Source organism: Urocampus carinirostris, chromosome 15 (genome assembly GCF_059441175.1).
Source record: "Urocampus carinirostris isolate Australia breed hairy pipefish chromosome 15, RoL_Ucar_1.0, whole genome shotgun sequence".
NCBI classification, from domain to species: Eukaryota; Metazoa; Chordata; class Actinopteri; order Syngnathiformes; family Syngnathidae; genus Urocampus; species Urocampus carinirostris.
In genome coordinates, this window is record NC_142363.1 from 22,129,527 (window position 1) to 22,148,918 (window position 19,392).

Sequence of the window (19,392 nt, forward strand, 5' to 3'; positions counted from 1 at the left end):
GAACCAATTTTCGTGAAAATGTTACATTTGTAGTTTAAGCCTGCGCGAATGTCTTTAGCCAAGTTTTGTGTCAAGGCACCCCCACTAAACACCAACAAAATCACTTAACATCTGCATTCCTGTGTTGTGTTTTCATGTGTTCTCTAACGCTCTCCCAGTGGTCCCAACCACCGACCACTCCGAGCAGCCGAATCCAATCTTCTATCCGCCCGGCAACACCAGGCCATTTTGCTTGTGGTAAATCTGTACTTGTCATTTCCCTTTTATTTAGACAGGCATATTCACAGACATCTATGTATCGCCTTTACATATAAACCTAGTTTAGTTGCAAAAAAGCACTCAAAGCACTCAGCAAAGTGAGGTCTAGGGATTGATGGGTGATGATGTCAGGGGAGCGTATCGATCGCTGCTGGCAGTAGCACTTCCTTCAAAGGCCGGTCACCATGAGAGCGGCGCCGAGAGGCCAGTTGACCTTTCGCTTCGGCTAAGCCTGAAGGTACCATTGGGACACCCTTTAAATAACTCTCGACTGCACTCTCGTATTTGATGAGCAGATGGAACTCGCTGACTTCAGGGGTCCATATGTGAAGCGACTTCATGGAAACCAGCCAGACTCTTTTTAGCATTGATTAGAGCGGAACAAAGTATCAATAGCATGATGTCTCTGAATGAATTGTATTCTAAAACCAGTGCTGTGTCTGCTTCATGACATAGTTAAAGTTTGTGTTGTGGATTTCTGTCTTCTGGTCAATTATATAGAGACACAATATTACCTTTTCAAGGGTATAAGATGCACCAAAAAACTCAAAATAGACCTAAAATTTATCGGTGTGTCGTGTAATTAGGAGTGCCTTATGTACCGCATAATACGGTGAAAAAGATTGAAAATCCATACAGTAATTATAGCTATGGGTTACCATACAAGGTTTTACATACGTTTTACATTATATTTCCGTATTTGAGCAATGATTGATAAGAAAAAGATAAACATAGCTATGCTAATTTGCAAAACATTGTCTATAAAAGGAATCAGACCCTAGCAGTGGCGGTAGGAGCGCCCGACTCTTTATCACTAGACTGCCAGTGGTGCAGATGACCTACGAGAAGGCATTAGAGCTTATTTTACACAGTTCTTACTCATGGTGGGAGGAACACTGATTTCATCAATAACATACAAGCTCTTTTACGTGCGTATACATATTGAACAGAGAGGATATTGTCACAAAGTCAAGAAGTGGAGAGACTATACAACGCACTACGCAAATTAGCGTAGCTGGCATTGAGAGTAAAAATAGTTTGATCATGGGATAAACTCTAACGCCTTGTCATATATGAAACCTACCACTGATGTTCAAGTGCTTTCATCGCCACTATTTATGTTTGATTCCCATTGTATTCAATGTTCATCAGTTATGGTCAGCGATACTTATCAACTGATTAATCATACACTTTAAGTGTATAAAAGGCTCAATGGTAGATTTGCAGCTCTTACTATAGTCTTATTTTCATGCATCTTATTGACTGGGGTACCTAATGTAATTAAAATTTATGACAAAAGACCCACTTTGGGGGATGCACTTTATAATCCAGTGTGCCTTATAGTAAAGGGGAAAAAATGGAAATTCTTCCTCCTATGTTAACATTTAGGTTTACAGGATTTTGGGGTGAATTGCAGCCAACTCCGTGGACAATTCACCAGAAAATCTTAGGGCACATACAGTATAAATTGGAAACCTGCTAAGAAGATTTCAAAGGATGCAAGTTCATTATTTTGTCTATTATTGTGCACTGCTTTCCATTGTTTTGTCTGTTACATCATTGTCGGTATCGGCCAATCATGTTGCTGTTCTTTGAAAACTATACTCTTTAGGGCAGATATGCTTTTATAATCTTGGATACGTAAAACAAAGAAATGGCTCAGAGAAGGGCCTTTAGAACATGTTGGAATTTCTTATTTAAATATTTCTCTCCCTGTCTTCCTTCCAAGTTTAAAATCAATTGATGTCTTTATCCTTATTGTCGACTAAAGTTTAAACTTATCAAAAAAACATAAAAACTACAGAGCAATGTCATTTTGCAAAGATTACGCAATAGAAAACGATTCTTTGATGATCAAAATGGATGTTTTCTTCATTGTTTAGTCATTGACACCGTTGAATTAAATTTAATCGTATGTAGTACATCGTTGTGGTGGATAAATCTAAATATATATTTCATGGTAATCAATATGCTCATGTAATGACAACTAAATAAAACAACATATGGTTTTTCATTTAGCGTGTGATTGGAAAAAACATGTGTTTTTAATCAAATTCCATTTTTTTTTAAAGAAATAGTATTTGATTATCAATTTTTTTTTAAAGCATTATGTGATTTAGAATATGACCCAAAACCGAAAGTAACTCCATTTAAAAAGTTATTAATACCCAGGAAATTGTATTGTGGTCAAAATGATTGTGTCATTGAATTTTCTGTGTATCAAAAACAAAAACTAAATACATTAAATTTGAATTCTCTAATCCTAAAATATGGATATGAATAAAATAGCACCCTTAAAATTACAGCAGAATGGCAGATCCTCCTAAAAAGAAAAATCACAATTTTTGCAACTCGTACACGGAAATTTTTTCCTTGCAGAAAAAGACCCCTACGCCTGGCTCGAGCTCGCCACTGTCGAATGGTCTTTATGGGATGGCCTTTTATGAGCAGTCCATTGTAACGCCTCCCCTATTGCTCTATTTGCGTAACCAGGGCAACGGCACTTTGAAAGCTTCTCTTTCCAGAGATATAATCACCAAAACTCAGAAAGCTCTCCGACCACTTAATGAAGCCAATTATGTTGGCTTGATTGATCCAACCTACTCGACCGACCTGCTGCGCTGTCGTAAACATCACCCCTTTCCGGGTAATGCCAAAAACATTTCATCAATATCTGCAACATACAAAATATCCATTGAGTCCGACTACTTACTATATTCTGTGAGAGTGACTGAAGGTCAACTGAAAATAGGAAATTCTACATTTAGGGCAGGGGTGGATAAACTAGGGCCCCTTGGCTTTATGCATCCCGTCAGGATCCTTAGAGACAACAATGTTAAAAACATCATGATAATATAGATAAAATAGTAAGTAAACTGTTACTAATAAAAATGTTTTGGTGCTAGTCTTTGGGGCTTAGTGTCCCTTGGTGTGTCTTCCCCCTCATAAAAAGATTTCACTAGGCATTAATGTGTACTTTAAAATAATATTCAAATTGCGGACTAAATTTTTTGTACTTTATTATTTTAATCATGTATTTATTTGAATTAAATTGAATTGTCTTTCATGCCATTGATATCAATGTCGTGAAACATTGTATCGCGGGGTAAACACGTAACAAAGACTTTAGAGAGAAAAATAAGATAAACATCTGTCAGGATAAAAAGGCAAACATATTTACAAGGTAGTGTTTAGAGACTGGACTTAGTTATAATAATAGTGCAATTACAAAATAGTGCATTGTAACTTTAAAGCAATGAAAGGTAGTGCAATAACATTTAGCAGCAACAAAACATCTCAAATGAGTCACAACGTTTATACATATATATTAGTTTTGGGCCCTTGTTTAGGGGGGTTCTGGCCCTGGGGAAGAAAGTGTCTCTGAGTCTGAATGTCCTTGTTTCAAGGCACCTGTAGCGCTTACAATCCGGTAACAGGTCAAAGGTGGTGGCCCTAGGCGAGAAGAGTATTCTATAACGTTGGTGGCCCTGCTGCCACATCGCAAAGCAACAATGTCCTCCAGACTGCGCAGAGAGCAGCCACAATATTTACTAAATTTCATGATTATTTGCTTTAATTGTTAGTGTTGCAAAAACAATTGTACATAATTCTCATCTCATCTCATTAGCTGCACCGCTTATCCTCAGTAGGGTCGCGGGGGTGCTGGAGCCCATCCCAGCAATCATCGGGCAGTGGGCTGGGGACACCCTGAACTGGTTGCCAGCCAATCGCAGGGCACACAGGGACAGACAACTCGCTCGCTCATTCACACCTAGGGACAATTTGGACCAGCCAATCCACCTGAAATGCATGTTTTTGGAATGTGGGAGAAAACCTGAGTGCCCGGAGGAAACCCACGCAAGCACGGGGAGAACATACAAACTCCGCACAGGAAGTCCGGCAGCTGAATTTGAACCCACACAGGAGGTTCCCAAGACCTTAGAACTGTGCCCGCACACGCGCTAACCACTGCACCGCCGTGCTGCCCATTTTATATAATTGTCAAATAAAAATGAAATAGACACGAACTTATATTGAAAACTAATGTTTATTATTACTGACATTCTTGAAATAATAATCTTCATTTTTTTGTCTCTTTTTCCAATGAAAGTAAGGTTTTCAATGAAAATGCTCAACATAAAAGAAATTATTTTAAAATGGAGAAGCATGTTTTTGAAATAGACGATTAGAAACATTTTGGATAGGCATAAAATATCCGTTTTCCTCGTTTATCGCCAAGGTATTGGATCAAGACTCTGTATCGCAATACAAAGTCAATCGTTTTTTTCCTCCTTGGCCCCCATTCAAAAAGTTCACCCACCTCTGATATAGAGCATCTCTTAAACAAATATGCAAATGTGCAATTGTATCAATGACAAATGTTAAAATGGGGAGCAGGACAAATCAATTGAAAAATGTTTTAAAAAACATAAATGTCACATGTAACCACTGCAGTTAAAGAAAAAAAACATTATGTAAACAGGTGTGGCTGCATACGTGTTACACACCCTGACCCATTAAGAAGCGATCAATAAGATTTTAAACTCACGTTAAACAGAAGTCAGGAACATGACTTTTTGATAAGAACTGAAAATCGCCTTATACATAAGAATATGTCAAAAAGACAAGTCTTACCAAAGGTCTTCAAACAAGCCTGGATGAGCTCCTCCCAGCTAGCTGCCTTGGTGAGATGGCCCACTGACACAATGGGTTTTCCTATGAGGGTCTGGACCTGACCTTGCTTGTGGAATCTTTGAGGCCGTCTCGGTGGAGAAACCCTGGACCTGATGCCGCATCCTGGGGGGCTACGCCTTTATTGAAAAACACAGACACAAGATAGGAAGTTAAAACCATTGCTATGAATGGAAGTTTTGACTCTGCCCTGTCATTTGGAAAAGTTTTTAATGTGCTTTTTTGTTCTTGGATTCTCCATCCTATCCACAATGTAGACCTCATCCTATTTCATTTTTAAATGCTTTTATGCTACTGTATAAAAAAATCAAGGTGCAAGGGCCAAATGTGGCCCCAAGAATGTTCACTGCGTTCCCCTAGATCAGGGATGTCTAACTCCTTTCAACTCGGGGGCCACACGATAGAACAAACATACACCCGGGGCAGGACTAGTAGATTGAGGAGAAAGACAAAAAGAGAGAAAGAAATAATAGAAAGAAAGGGGGAGAAAAAGAGAGTGTGGGACAAGGAAAGAGATAAAGGGGGGAGGAGAGAGCCAGAGAGAGAGAACAGGAGAAACAAAAGAGATAAAAAGAGAAATAGTGTGAGAGGGGGGAAGAAAGAGAAAGAAAGAAGTCCAAATAGAAATTGAAAGAGAGAAAGAGAGAAGGAGAAGAAAGAGGAGAGAAAGAGGGAAGGGTAGAAAGAAAGAAAAGGTAGAGAAAAGGAAAAAGGAAAAACAGAGCAAAAGAAGGTAAAAAGACACAGAGAGAAAGAGACAGAGAGGAACAAAGAAAGAGAAAAAGAGAGACAGTGAGAGAGATAGAGAGTGAGAGAAAAAGGGAGGAAAAGAGAGAGAGAGAGAGAGAGAGAGAGAGAGAGAGAGAGAGAGAGAGAGAGAGAGAGAGAGAGAGAGAGAGAGAGAGAGAGAGAGAGAGAGAGAAAGAAACCAGATTTCTTATGTTCTATAAGATTTTTTTTACAAGCAACCTTCGCTCTAAATGTAGATTTAATTCCATGGGCCCTATAGTCATCTCATGAAGGAATATTTTGAGGGTGCACCTTATACTCAGGTGCGCCTTATAGTCCTGAAAATACAGGTTGCACAATTAATTCAAGTAGGATACCAGGTAAGAAACAAATTTTCAGTAATTTACACTCCGATTACTAAAAATACCTGCTTGCGCGAGTAAACATAAAATATGACAGCCTTCCTCCTGCCAAGGTAGATGTGGTGTTTCAATTCAATATGAAGATTTACAAAAAAGAAAGCAACTGACTTTAAGATAAGACTCTTTGGGTTTAGTTCCAGTGTAGAATATATAATCTTAAACAGCATTTTCTCCACTATACTTTTGACTTCGCTTCATAACAGTTGCAAAGTGTCCATCACAACAGATCTAAAACACAAACATTGGCTTCTTTTTAAAGGCACTCCCATCAGATACTGTGCATTGTTCACATTTCCTTCCTTCAACTATGGGAAATACCACTTAATTACAAACATCCACTTCAGCCTGACAGAAAACTCGGCAAGAATTATTTTTTCTTTTGAAGGAGAGGGGGGAAATAACAATAGTTTTATCTTATTTCATGGTATGAAGTTTCCATATTCTACTCATACAAAGTGATTAAACATGCAAAACTGGCAGAAACATCAGATGAAAGAAGTAGAATATTGCTCTGAAACTCACGCATCGTCTTTCGCTTTGTCGTCCGTGGCAATGTTTTCATTTTTGTTGCTGTCTTTTGACTGACAGCCCATGGCGAGGTATTGGGCGACGAGAGGCTGCACTAAGCTGTCCATCTGCGTCCTCCTGGTTGAGAGCATCTGATCACTGAGCTCGCCTCAGCAGCGCTCTAAGCAGCATGCTGCGTGCACACAAACTCTCTAACATGCACACACTCGTCAATGGACGTGACACAAGCAACAGGCAGCATTTAGACGCAGCTTGTCTGTGGGCGGGAGGCAGTCTGCACTGTGGCCGGCATGTCATTAACTGCACTGCCGAGTGGGTAGAGGAACTCCTTAGAGCGTCACACTTTGCTGGAAGTCACTTTTCTTGACTAAACTTTAACAGGTGGTGACGACTCTTGCAGATTCCTGAAGTTGGTGATGTAGTATTATCGGCATTGATAGTTCCTATCACGTAATCTACATCCGGGAAACCAGAATAAGACGGCCATACAAGATGGGTGTTATATATCTTGACATTTAAAATATGGAGATTAATATTCCTGGCTTAAATGTTCCTGTTGAAGGATTTTATACATTGGACGATAAAGGATTTTATACGATTGAATACAAATGACATTTAATGCAGACTGGGCTGTGGTGCTAGATCAGGGCACCCTGGTGGAAAATGTTGTTTACAGGAACGTCGGGAACGGGACGTACGGCTGATAAGATAATCAGCACATCCAGACGCTGGTGACACAGAAAGACCCTGATGACGTAGAAACGCTCGGTGTTGTTTTGAGTACCCTAGACATCGGGACTCTTCTACGAGATGGTGAAGCCCGGGGGGCTTCCTTGGCGCACCCAAGGGAGGAGTCGGCATGTCATTATGCAGGGAGAAGCCAATAGGAGAAAGCTAAAGGACTTGAGAAAAAGGCTTCCCAGAGTCTCCAACAACGCTAATTCGGCCGTTTTCGATGGAGCACACTTAGTTAAATCGCTAATGAAATTAAATCTGCCCCCGTGTGGAAATGTCGGCTTCCTGTTCATCTTTTCCCTCAAGAAACGAGCGTGCATAAATTGTTCGGTGAATGTAGGTTGTGTTTGGTTAATGGAGTCAGATAACTAATTTGAACAATTTGGTAAACGGTACAGTTTGATATTTAATTCCCAACACTGTGTAGAGGAAAAAGGTTGACATTTTAAATTATTAGTTTAAAATCAAACGTGGTGCTTACTAAATTAACCAGCAAGTGGTGCTGGAGGTCTACCACCAGAATTAGTTTTAAAAAGTCACATTTATTTCAATATTATTCTGAAGGAGCAGTCCTCAAAACATTATCTTTATTTTGACTCATTAATTTGGCAGTTCATTAATCTTGATAAGATGCGCCTGTTCTTGCTTGGCAGGTTTGGTATTATTGATTTTTTTTTTTGGGTGGTTTAAAGAGACTTACAATTTGGTTACCAACGGCTAGTTTTCAGCCAAGTATGCCTGTGTGGGTAAATAACCTTAATTACCACATTTTGTATTTAAGAATCATAAATCATAACCCCTCAGTACAGCATGACACGAACAGAGCCATATATCTTTTAATTAAAGTCTGGTCATTTCCTGGAAACAAACAAAAAAAACACTTGTTGACCGTGTGCACTGGTGTGCACTTTCTTTTGAAACTGTCCACTATGAGCGTGGGGACACTGGAGTTGCGAGATGGGCGTGGAGACAATTTATCAGTCGCCTTAGGTAATCCAATTATCAGACCAGGAAAAAAAGGTTGCCTTGTGGGTGGTAGGGTTTGTCTTTGGGGTCTGTAGCTACAATGGAGGGGGTGGGGTTCTCTAGCAAGGATTCTCTGTACACTGCTTTCATTTGAAAATCCAGTGTAGACCCATGACAACATCAGACCACGTCCAACATGCAATATGGCCAACTATATACATTTAGGGATGTGCGTGACATCACTCGAAAATGATCAATTACAGGAAGCCCACTCCGCCAATTTCCAAGAACAGTGTTTCTCAACCTTTTTTAAAAAAAATCGAGTCACACCGTCTGTTGAAAATAATTAACTCATCAGTGCCATAAACAGTGTACCCTCTAAGCTGCGCGCGTGCGCAATTGCGCACTGCTCGCGCATTCTCAGCGCACAAGAAAATCTAGCCAGCGCACAAAAATGAGCGCTCAAAATTACTAATTAAGAAGCGACCTAAGTCAAAGTTACACTGCATGAAGGTATAAATACAAGGGTTCCCCTGACGTTGTGTCCTAAAAGCGGTATTTTGAAGTCGAGTCGATGTAGAACGAAGTTGAGTAAAGTTAGGAGAGTTTGTCGAGAACCGGCTTCTTCGGCTCGGCTCACTAAAAGGAACCGGCTCTTTTAGTCCTAAACGGCTTTTCAGGTTGTTTTTGCTTCTTTAATCCCAACATGACCAAATATTATGTAAAATTATGCACAAATGACTTAAAAGAAGGGGGGAAAAGAACAAAAAAGAAAAAAATACCAAAATGAAAAAGTAGTGAAAAGCTGAGGAAAAAAACACAAAAGGAAGAAAAAAAAAAAAAAAATTAGAAAAAAGCCAGTAAAAAAGAAAAGAAAGAAACGTAGGAAAAAAGTAAATAGAGAACAAAAAGAAAAAAGTAACAGCTCGGAAAAAATAAACACAATGATACTTTTTTTAAAGGAATTAAAAATGTTTTTGAAAAAAAACATGGAAAAAAGAAGAAAAAGTTTGTGTTGCATTCAAGTAATTTCCAATTATATCAAGTGAATCTTGTTGCCAACATTGTACTTCCACTAAAAAATGTGATTAAGTACAGTTCTGTATCTTGCAACCGACCAAATAAGCTCCCCAAAATGTTAATATTATGCGACAAAATATATTAGGGGGAAAAAAAAATGGATATCTTGTGAAAGAATTTTAAGAACAAACGACGTTTGTAGGCCGTACAACCTTTGCAATCAATAGTACATGAGTCAATTCATTCAAAAGAGAAAAATAATTTTGCATTCCCGGAAACTCAGCAAAATGTGAATGAGCAAGTGGCTTGACTGTCTCTGTGTGCCCTGCGACTGGCTGGCAAACAGTTCAGGGTGTCCCCTGCCCACTGCCCGAAGATGGCTGGGATGGGCTCCAGCACCCCCGCGACCCTACTGAGGATAAGCGGTGCAGATAATGGATGGATCAAGATGCGGTAGCTCGGTGGCACAGTGGTTAGCGTGTGTGTGTCACAGTTCTGAGGTTATGAGAATGAATATCCTGTGTGGAGTTTGCATGTTCTCCCCATGCTTGGTGGGCTCTCGGGTTTCTTCTTACATTCCAAAACCATGCATGTCAGGTTAATTGGCCGGTCCAAATTGTCCCTAGGTGCGAATGAGCGAGCGAATTGTCTGTCCCTGTCTGCCCTGCGATTGGCTGGCAACCAGTTCAGGGTGTCCCTTGCCCACTGCCCGAAGATAGCTGGGATGGGCTCCAGCACCCCCGCGACCCTACTGAGGATAAGCATTGCAGATAATGGATGGATGCATGGATCAAGATGCCTAAATTGTCGTATAACATTTTCTTATTACCTGTGGTCACCAGGGATCTCAAATCCATTTTACTTGGGGGCCACTGGTGCAGAGGTCTGGATGAGTTTGGGACCAAATGGGGTTTTCCAAAATAAAATGTATCGATAAAAACAAAATAAAGGTATTGAATATATTTTAAAACGCAAAATAAGATCTAAAAAAAAGCCATTAAAGTCTGTTGTGAAGTGTAGCCATAATTGACTGCCTTTCATAGTCAACTTTCATATTAAGTAGGGGCCTCAAATTATCATCCCCTTGGGCCGCAATTGGCCAGTGACGTGTAGTTTTGAGACGCTTTGTGGCCACTGTTGCTCAGAAAGTAATACAGGGTATTATTTTGGTTAATAATTGTGCAGTAACTATATATTTTATTCAATTTTTAACCTGTTTGTTTTCAAACTTGTCTATTATTTATTTGCAGTGCAATCTTAAACAGCTTCATCAAACAAGTTATTCAATATATTTCCCTGTATAACTTCATGAGAAGAATAACAGATTGGACTTTTGCTGAAGCTGCAGAAAATAAAGAAAAAACAAAACTTTTCCCACTTTTAAGTACCGTACTTGTACGTTGATTCTAATCAGACGCATTGAAATGCAATTAATAACTCATAAGAGTGAGCCTTTGTCGTTTGATCGCTTGCTACGTGCTGCATGTCTTAAGCCTGCCCCCATGTGGATAACGCGTAATGACATTATTTTTATTTGATTTTTACATGTGAAAAACGTGTGAACAGAAACCATAAACTGTAAAGTTTTGACTATGTACTATTTTGTTATTTTAATGTCTTTATCTTGGATACCGTGAGTACACAACGCATTATCCCCTCTATAAGTAAATTTTACTTTTTGATCTCCACCTCAGAATGGATTCATTATCTATCTCGGCGGGTCTACTGTATTACATTTTTGCAAAAGTATTTTATTTTGTATAATGTTACATTGTATTGTTTACACTATTTCCATTTCTGACTTCGTTTTTAAAATAGTGTGCAATGGAATGTATAGTTGTCATGGTTAAATTATTATATATATATTTTTTGTTAAATAACTACTTTTTGATTCTCTATACTTTGAGTTGTAATAATTAAAAATATTTGCGCTATATTTATCAAATTTAGAATAAACTAAAAAAGGGGAGGGCAGCACGGTGGGGCAGTGGTTAGCGCATGTGCGACACAGTTCTAAGGTCATGAGATCGAACCGCCTGTGAGGAGTTTGCATGTTCCTCCCGTGCTTTCGTGGGTTTTCTCCGGGCACTCCGGTTTCCTCCCACATTCCAAAAACATGCATGTCAGGTTAATTGGCTGGTCCAAATTGTCCCTAGGTATGAATGAGTGAATGAATTGTCTGTCCCTGAGTGCCCTGCGACTGGCTGGCAACCAGTTCAGGGTGTCCCCTGCCCACTGCCTGAAGATAGCTGGGATGGGCTCCAGCACCCCTGCGACCCTACTGAGGATAAGCGGTGCATATAATGGATGGATGAATAACTTAATATTCCCAATAATTAAAATGGCGGAAAATCACTGATTTGTTGCCACCTGCGTTTAAAGAGTACTTTGGGATCACTGGGGAATTTACACAATTCAAAAGCTAAAATTATATGGTGATACGTTACACAAGTCTCAAATATGATACATCCCACAACAGTTTTGGCATATTTTTATGTACCGTATTTTAGGGTTTGTAGTTTATATCAGCAACTTTGAATATTATATCATATTTTGAATACAGAGAAAACTCCCCAAAGTGCGGGTTGTTATTGAACGCAACATTAAGTCGCAGCACTGCTTTACTAGAAAGTTTGTTACTGTGTTCCAAATAGATGATTATATTCATATCTTTATTTAAACCACTGACACAATAACAACATGGCTGACGACGACACTCATTTCATGAATATATTTCAGGGAAAACGTATTAAACTCACCCTCAAGACGTCCTATTGCTTCGGCGTGGTGCAGCGTATCTCCTCGAGTAAAACTTTGACCCTCGCCAAAGGTTGTTTACTCCTTTAAATTCTTCTTGTGTTGTCCTAACTAAAATGGCGGTATAAACGGAAACAGAAATCTAATTCAAAGTATTTGTTTCAGTCGTGTATGGCAACCATGGAAGCGAATGTCGCGGAACTAGGTTGTTTTACGGTCACGAAATTGTGAATGGTGAGTCAATAAACAACGAAAACTAAAGTGATAATGCCACAAAATAACAATGTGATTTACAGTGGAGTTTGCTAATGAAGAAGACCTCGAGGACGGGTAAGCTGTCTGTAGAAATGAATAAATTGTCTTTATTGTCATTGATATCAACTTTATACAACACTCTTGAAAAAGATAAAACACGATCTGGATAATAAGGCTTTATACTTAGAAACGTTATAATAATAATTATAATAATGCAATGAAAAAAGAATAGTGCATTGTAACTGTTCTGCCCCCTGTAATGTCTGTTCTATAGTATAGTGGAGCAGCACGGTGAATGGGTGGTTGGTGCGTCATGAGATCGAACTTTCCTGTGTGGAGTTTGCATGTTCTCCCCGTGCTTGCACAGGTTTCCTCCCACATTCAAAAAAAAAGCATGTAAGGTTAATTGGCCGGTCCAAATTTTCTCCTAGGTGTGAATGAGCGAGTAAGTTGTCTGTCTCCGTGCCTTGCTACTGGCTGGCAACCAGTTCAGGGTGTCCCCTGCCCACTGCTCAAGGACAGCTGGGATAAGCTCCAGCACCTCCGCGACCCTACTCAGGATAAGCGGTGCAGATAATAGCTAGATGAATGGATAGTACAGTGGTACCTCTACTTACGTATTTAATTTGTTCTAGAAGTAGCCTCGTAACCTAAAAACTTAGTGTGTTGTGACCCATTTTTTATTTAAGTGTGCTAATCTGTTCCTAGGCTAGCATAAATACGATACATTTTTTTTGATAAATCATGAAAGAGCAGCCCGACCAGATTATTGGATTCATTTGTTACTGATTGATTGATTTTTACATTTGTTCTTAATATTTTTTTAGATCTTTATTGAATTTGAAAAAAATAAATATGATATTTAAGAACAGTAGAACGTATTTTATTTTTTTAATCAGAACCAACAAACTAGCTCAATTGAGTTTGAGACCCCTGATTTAAATAATATGCAAGAATACATGAACTATCACATAAAGTTGCATTTTTAAAAAATACTCGTAAGTCAAAAAATGTGTATTTCTTTTACACGAAATCAGCCTCATCTAGAAGCTGACAAAACCATCTTCCTGCTACACTGGAACCAAGTAAAACATAACCTTAGGGTGAAGTTTTGTCACTTTGAGTCTTGGTATAGTTTGCCTTGTTTCTTGTGATTTTTTTTGCACTTGTTTCGGTTGTACTAAACAAAACAGTGACCTCTTGTAGTCATCAGATACAAACTGTTTCCTTAATTCAGAGTTGGGAACCTTTTTGACCCAAAGAGCTTAATAGCATAATATTTTGATTTTTATTTTTTTTTTCATATTTTTAAATTTTGAGAGAGACAGAGCCATACCATATATTTGAAGAAAAAAAATCTGTAAAACCTGTTCTCCAGACAAAATCTAATTTTTCAGCGCATTTCATTTCACTGTGACATTATGATGATTGATGATGATTTTATAAAATGTATGAACTATTAATAATGCCACAGCCTGTGCCCCATTTAACAAATATACCACTTGTCCCCTACCCACAGTTAGTTAAGATCGTTGAGGCTCATTTTGACCTTGATTTTTTTTCCATAAATAATGGTTACAAATTGAGGTGCAAGAAGATTTCTTTTGTAAAAATATCTTAACAAAACTGCAGACAAAGTTTGTGGATGTGTTTTCTTTCAGTGCAATGGGCGCGTGCGTGTAAGGGAAGATCCACACAAGCGTATATCTCACTCAATCAATCCGCCCACTTCTACCGCTCGCCCAATCAAATTGCTCTGTGTTCTTGGCTGGCGTTTATTTTTTTGTTCTGTGGGTTTTTATCGTAAAATGTATCAACAGTAAACATACAGTATTTATTGAGCTTCCATATAAGGAAGCAGTGTACAGCCAAAACGGGATATGTTTTTGTGAACTGTGACTGTAAACAGTCGTCAAGACAGAGCCTTTTAAATACTGGACTGCACATCTGATTTAACGACAATTCTTCAACTGCGCATGCATGTAACCCAACTTTGAGCTCAGCAGGATCGGAACAGAAAAGCAAAAAATTGCTCACGTATCATTTTATCTTTGAGCCATATGTACTCTTGAAAAGAGCCATAACTGGCTCACGGGCAATAGGATCCCAACCCCTGCTTTAAATTATGCACAGAAATAATCCAGAATTCCTGGAAGACGATTTGAAGCTGAAAAAGTTCCGGTCAGACAAGACTTTCTTTTCTGGTGAGTAATAGATTTATTAAAAATTGCCATGTTCAAAAACCATGATTGCCGATAATGTGTTTGTTTTCATCAGGTGATGACCAAGATGAAGAATACATCAAATTTGAAGTTATTGATGGATTTCACGAGAAATTTGGTCCTGCGGTAAGTAATTTTAGAGTCTAGTCTGAGTGTGTTTGGAAAGTGCACACATAGACAGTATGTGTGTACAATATCTATATTTGAGATTAAATGATATTTGACATGTTACTTTTTAGGTGATGGAAATTAAAAAGCAGCACGTGATTGGAGTCGGTGCTGATGGTATAGACTTTTACAAACACGGCCGACTGTGTTGGCTACAGGTGAGAGAAGGTCCTCAAAGTTACATTTTTATTTATTATAAGATTATGTTTATAACTTGGTATTTTTGTGCTCAGAAGCAGGTAAATGCCTAAATGATGTCAAGAAACAGTGTTTTAATGTATGGACTCTCAACATGTCGACAAACGTAACATTTTGTTGCTCTGCATCACACACAATCTCTTCAGATTTTGATGGGATCTTTAGAAATGAAATTGCCCCATTGTCATTGATAACGTCATAAACATTGCTTACTACGAGATTGTAAAAATAAGATTGTTATGATTAATGGGCAACTATTTACCAGAGTAGTGTTTGGAGAGGGCCATAAGATGTAAGTGCATCAGAAAAATAGAGAAATATGAATATGCATTTCTTTACATAGGCAATATTTTTTCTTTCGTAACAATGTGCGCTAATTCAGGGTGGTGATGGCCCTAGGGAAGAAACTAACTCTGAGCCACTTAGTTCTCGTTTTAAGGGATCTTTAGTGTCTGCCAGAGGGCAGCAGGTAAAGAAGTGGTGAGAGGAGTGAGTCCTTTATCTTGTGGTTGGCTTTGCTGCGGTATTGCGAGCCTGCAATGTCCTCAGCACTGGTCAGAGAGCAGCCAATGATTTTCTGGGATGTGTTGATGACTCTTTGTTAAGTGTTCCGGTCTGCAGCCATGCTCTGATATACCATACCATAATGCTTTTCATTTTGAGATTTTCACTTATCACATTTGTCAGTAATAAATAGTTCATGGCATGTAAACTTCCAAGTTAAGGTTTTCCCAAATTACACACACTATTCTGTTTGTGTCTCAGATCTCCACAAAACACAAAGTGTATCTCTTTGACATCCTGTTGCTCGGGGCAAGAGCCTTTAAAAACGGACTGTCGATGGTTCTTGAAAATAAGCACATTCTAAAGGTGAGCGGTATTCAATCATCTCAATGTTTATCAAGCTGTAAGGTTTTGTTGAATCTGTTGTGTGACACAGGTAATTCACGATTGCAGAGCTATTGCTGGAATTCTGATGACACAGTACAAAGTAAAGATAACCAATGTCTTTGACACTCAGGTACATGTGTGTTGCAAGTGGTACCAAATTGTGTAGCCATTTCTATTCGAAGGAACCTTTATTTCTCTTTTATCTTTTTTGCACAGGTAGCCGATGTCTTGAGCTTTTACTCTGAGACGGGAGGATTATTTCCAAACAAAGTGAGCACTCTTCATGAGATAATGAGTCGCCACCTTAAGGTGCCCTCTTCTCATTTCTCCAGTCTTGAGGCAAGGTCTCAACTCACTGAGGTACACTAAGATGGAGGACAATAATGATGTCAGTTTTTATGACAACTGTGTTTATGTGTGTTTTTTCTTTTATACCTGCAGGAGGAAGCTAGTGTGTGGTATAAGCGGCCATGCCCTATACCCCTGTTAAATGTCATGGCGTTGTCGGTAATCCACTTGCTACCTCTCAGAACAGTGCTGTTGGATTGTCTCCTAACTGACTACATGGCCTTGGTGGACACCTACCTCTCAAATAGCCAGTACCCGCTGGATTTGATGAGCATCAATATGGTATGAGAGCATTGTCTACATGTTTGAAGATTGAAATGTGATGTGAATGTATTTTAAAGGGCTGTTGAGGTTTTGGGCCCCCGAGTTTTAGTGAAGGGTGAGTCCTGAAGTATTTTATCATTTTTTCAATTAGTTATCAAGTTACATCTGGAAGTTGTTATCCTTTTACTTGCCAGACGTTTTCTGTTGTGTTTAAAAAAAAAGAACAATCATAGAATTAAGGTTAAAGTTAGTTTTTCGCTACTCGTTAACCTTTGTGTATTTACTTTGAAATTATAGCAAAGTCAACTAGAGTTCTAGTGTGGAATTTGGTGCAGTTTGGATGTTCCATTTTAGATGAATATACTTATTTCTGTAAGGAATTTTTAACATAACTAACCTATCTTTTGTAACATTTTGTGTTTGGACTCATTCTGGTTGCTCTATTGTTTGGGTGGCAAAAAAAAGTTATGTGATTTAAATTGAAAACAATAGATTTTGTGTTTGGGTACACGCTGCCTAAGTTAGGTACAAAGGGATCCGTTTTTTACCAATTAAAAAAAACTAGTCGGATCAAATCCTGTTGGTGAAAAGAATACATTCAGAGGATGAGATAAAAAGTTGAACACACAAGAACACAAGTGTGCTACACAGAATTGAGTTTTAAACAAAGAGACTTGGTACCAAAATACAATCGTCAGTGCTACTCAACTGCAAGCTAAGTTCAATTACTATTGCAAAACAATGTTTCCCTGCTCACACCAGCTCATTTTAATACCATCCATATCAATGTCTGAATTGTAGTCACATTTTTTTTTTAATCAACAATATTGAGCTTGCATTGTATTTCCTTTAAAGACAATTTACAGTACCTAATTACATTTTACATATTTTCATCAAGCTGTGTATTCAAAGTTTTTTAAATGTTTCTTAATGTGTAGCACTATAATGATTTTTGACCCTTTCAGGTACCTGCCAACCATAAAGTAAAGTTCTTCATGTTGATTTTTATTTTCATCCCTACAGGAGAATCTGTTTGAGTTGCCGCCTGAGTTGATGCTGCTGGAGCAAATGCACTCCGAGCGTCGGGATCAGGCGGCAAAACTCTACCCCATTACAGAAAAAGGCCTGCTGGTTCGCTCCAGTCCTCGAACGGACCCCTCAACCCAAGCTTCAGCGGCTGTAGAACGACACACGCTTATAGAGCCCACTGAGGAACCATCCTCACCACCCCAATTGGAAGTTGATCAGAATCTGTTTCCTGTAATTGTGACTGCTCCACCTGCAGATCCAGTCCCAAATTTTGTGTCAGAGCCAGTGAGGGAGATGCCTTCCGGTGGTGTTAATGCAGGGTTCTCTTCGCTCCTAATGGAAGTGATGGGTCGTGGAAGGTCTTTTAGAGAAGAGCAAGCAGTTACCCCCCTCAAACCTTCCAACTTTGAGTACAGACCCATTGAATCAGAGACCAACTGTACAGATCCCAAAAGGAAGACGAGGGAGCATGGCAGTGTGTGGCAATGAGGTACTTGTCCTGCTCTGATATTCACAAGGAACGTAAACCACAATGCTCCAACCACAAACCTAGCTATTCTTCATGTCACAGATGTTTCATTAACAAGTTGACCACTAGGTGGCACTATATGTTTTGTTTTTGTTCAACGTGTGCATGTTTCTGTAATTGCCATTTAGGAGGATGACCGTTCTGAGTTCTGTTTAGATATAAATGCATTGTCTACAAAAAACTGAAGTGTGATTTTTAACCCTACAAAGTGTTGATGTGTGATCAATGCTTGTAAATTCATGATATGTTTTACAAGCTCTGTTCCTATAGTTTTACCTTTATTATAATATTTCTATTTAATGTTGTAGTTTCCAGTGCAGTTGAATAACAAACCACAAACGAATACTACACAGTAAAATGTGTTCGATATTAGGAAACAAATGAATAATGCCTATAATGCCCTTAAAGCTACACTGCATGTAAACAAATCAGACTGTCGGGGAGAGGGTACAGTTAAAAAAGATACAGTAAAGCAAAAGTAATATTTATTGATAAATTCTACAAGTATTTAATTATCTAGTAAAAGATAACACAAAATGCATCAGAACAAAAACAACTTGGAGTCCTAATCCTATCCTAAAAGGTTCTAGAAGACAACAATTGAAATAGGCAGATTGTGTATTATTCTATTGTAAAATATAATAATTAGTGATACAAGTAGAAATCTTTCTAAACCTGCTGGTTGGCGATGGGACAGCATCATGGCAACTTTTTGACATCATAAAGTGGTAGTTTTTATCGCACAGTGTATTGTTACGGGCATAAAAACATGCGTCCTCAGAATACTGAAAACAAATAACATGTTCCTGATTCACCTGAAATGCATGTTTTTGGAACGTGGGAGGAAACCGGAGTGGTCGGTCCAAATTGTCCATAGGTGTGAATGAGCGAATGAGTTGTCTGTCCGTGTGTGCCCTGCGATTGGCTGGCAACCAGTTCAGGGTGTCCCCTGCCCACTTCCCGGAGATGGCTGGGATGGTCTCCAGCCCCCCGCGACCCTAATGAGGATAAGCGGTACGGCTAATGAGATGAGATGAGATGTTCCTGATTAAAACCGTAAGTATCAAACTTTTACCAAAACGGAAATCTAATGGAATCGTTAATTCCAACAAAGACTTTGTTTCGCTTCAAAATGAAGCAGCCGTTGAGTAACACACCTGTCTTGAATCCAGATTGTTTTCGTCGTTTAAATTTAAAAAACAGATTTTACTCTAACATGTAAAGCGTAGTGTTAGTAGGAATAGGGACAGACTCAGAATATAACCTGATTTTGGATTAATATTGGTCAAACGCATATGCTCAATAGTTTTTGTCGCACGTTGGAATGGCTCACACCTCTATTTTCAGGTGAAAAATTGGGTTTGGACATCGTTTGGTCTTG

General features: G+C 38.8%; 2 protein-coding genes across 2 annotated transcripts in view; one reads left to right on the forward strand and one right to left on the reverse strand.

Moving 5' to 3' along the window:
* The window catches only part of LOC148351838 (RAS guanyl-releasing protein 1-like), a 41,798-nt gene extending 34,975 nt beyond the window's left edge, over positions 1-6,823 (reverse strand). The window contains exons 1-2 of the mRNA XM_088353949.1: positions 6,624-6,823; positions 4,894-5,069 (exon numbers count right to left, since the gene is read on the reverse strand). Of these exons, the coding sequence (XP_088210075.1) occupies positions 4,894-5,069; positions 6,624-6,760 (313 nt within the window). The 5' untranslated portion in view covers positions 6,761-6,823. The remainder of the gene's footprint in view (positions 1-4,893; positions 5,070-6,623) is intronic.
* Positions 6,824-11,922: 5,099 nt separating this feature from the next.
* On the forward strand, positions 11,923-18,186 carry exd1 (exonuclease 3'-5' domain containing 1). Its single transcript, XM_088354276.1, is given in 11 exon segments — positions 11,923-12,180; positions 12,273-12,341; positions 12,404-12,437; positions 14,496-14,566; positions 14,640-14,710; positions 14,824-14,910; positions 15,716-15,820; positions 15,891-15,977; positions 15,980-16,201; positions 16,283-16,471; positions 17,477-18,186. Coding segments are annotated over 11 exon segments (1,560 nt in total). The 5' UTR covers positions 11,923-12,050; the 3' UTR covers positions 17,972-18,186.
* Positions 18,187-19,392: the final 1,206 nt, after the last annotated feature.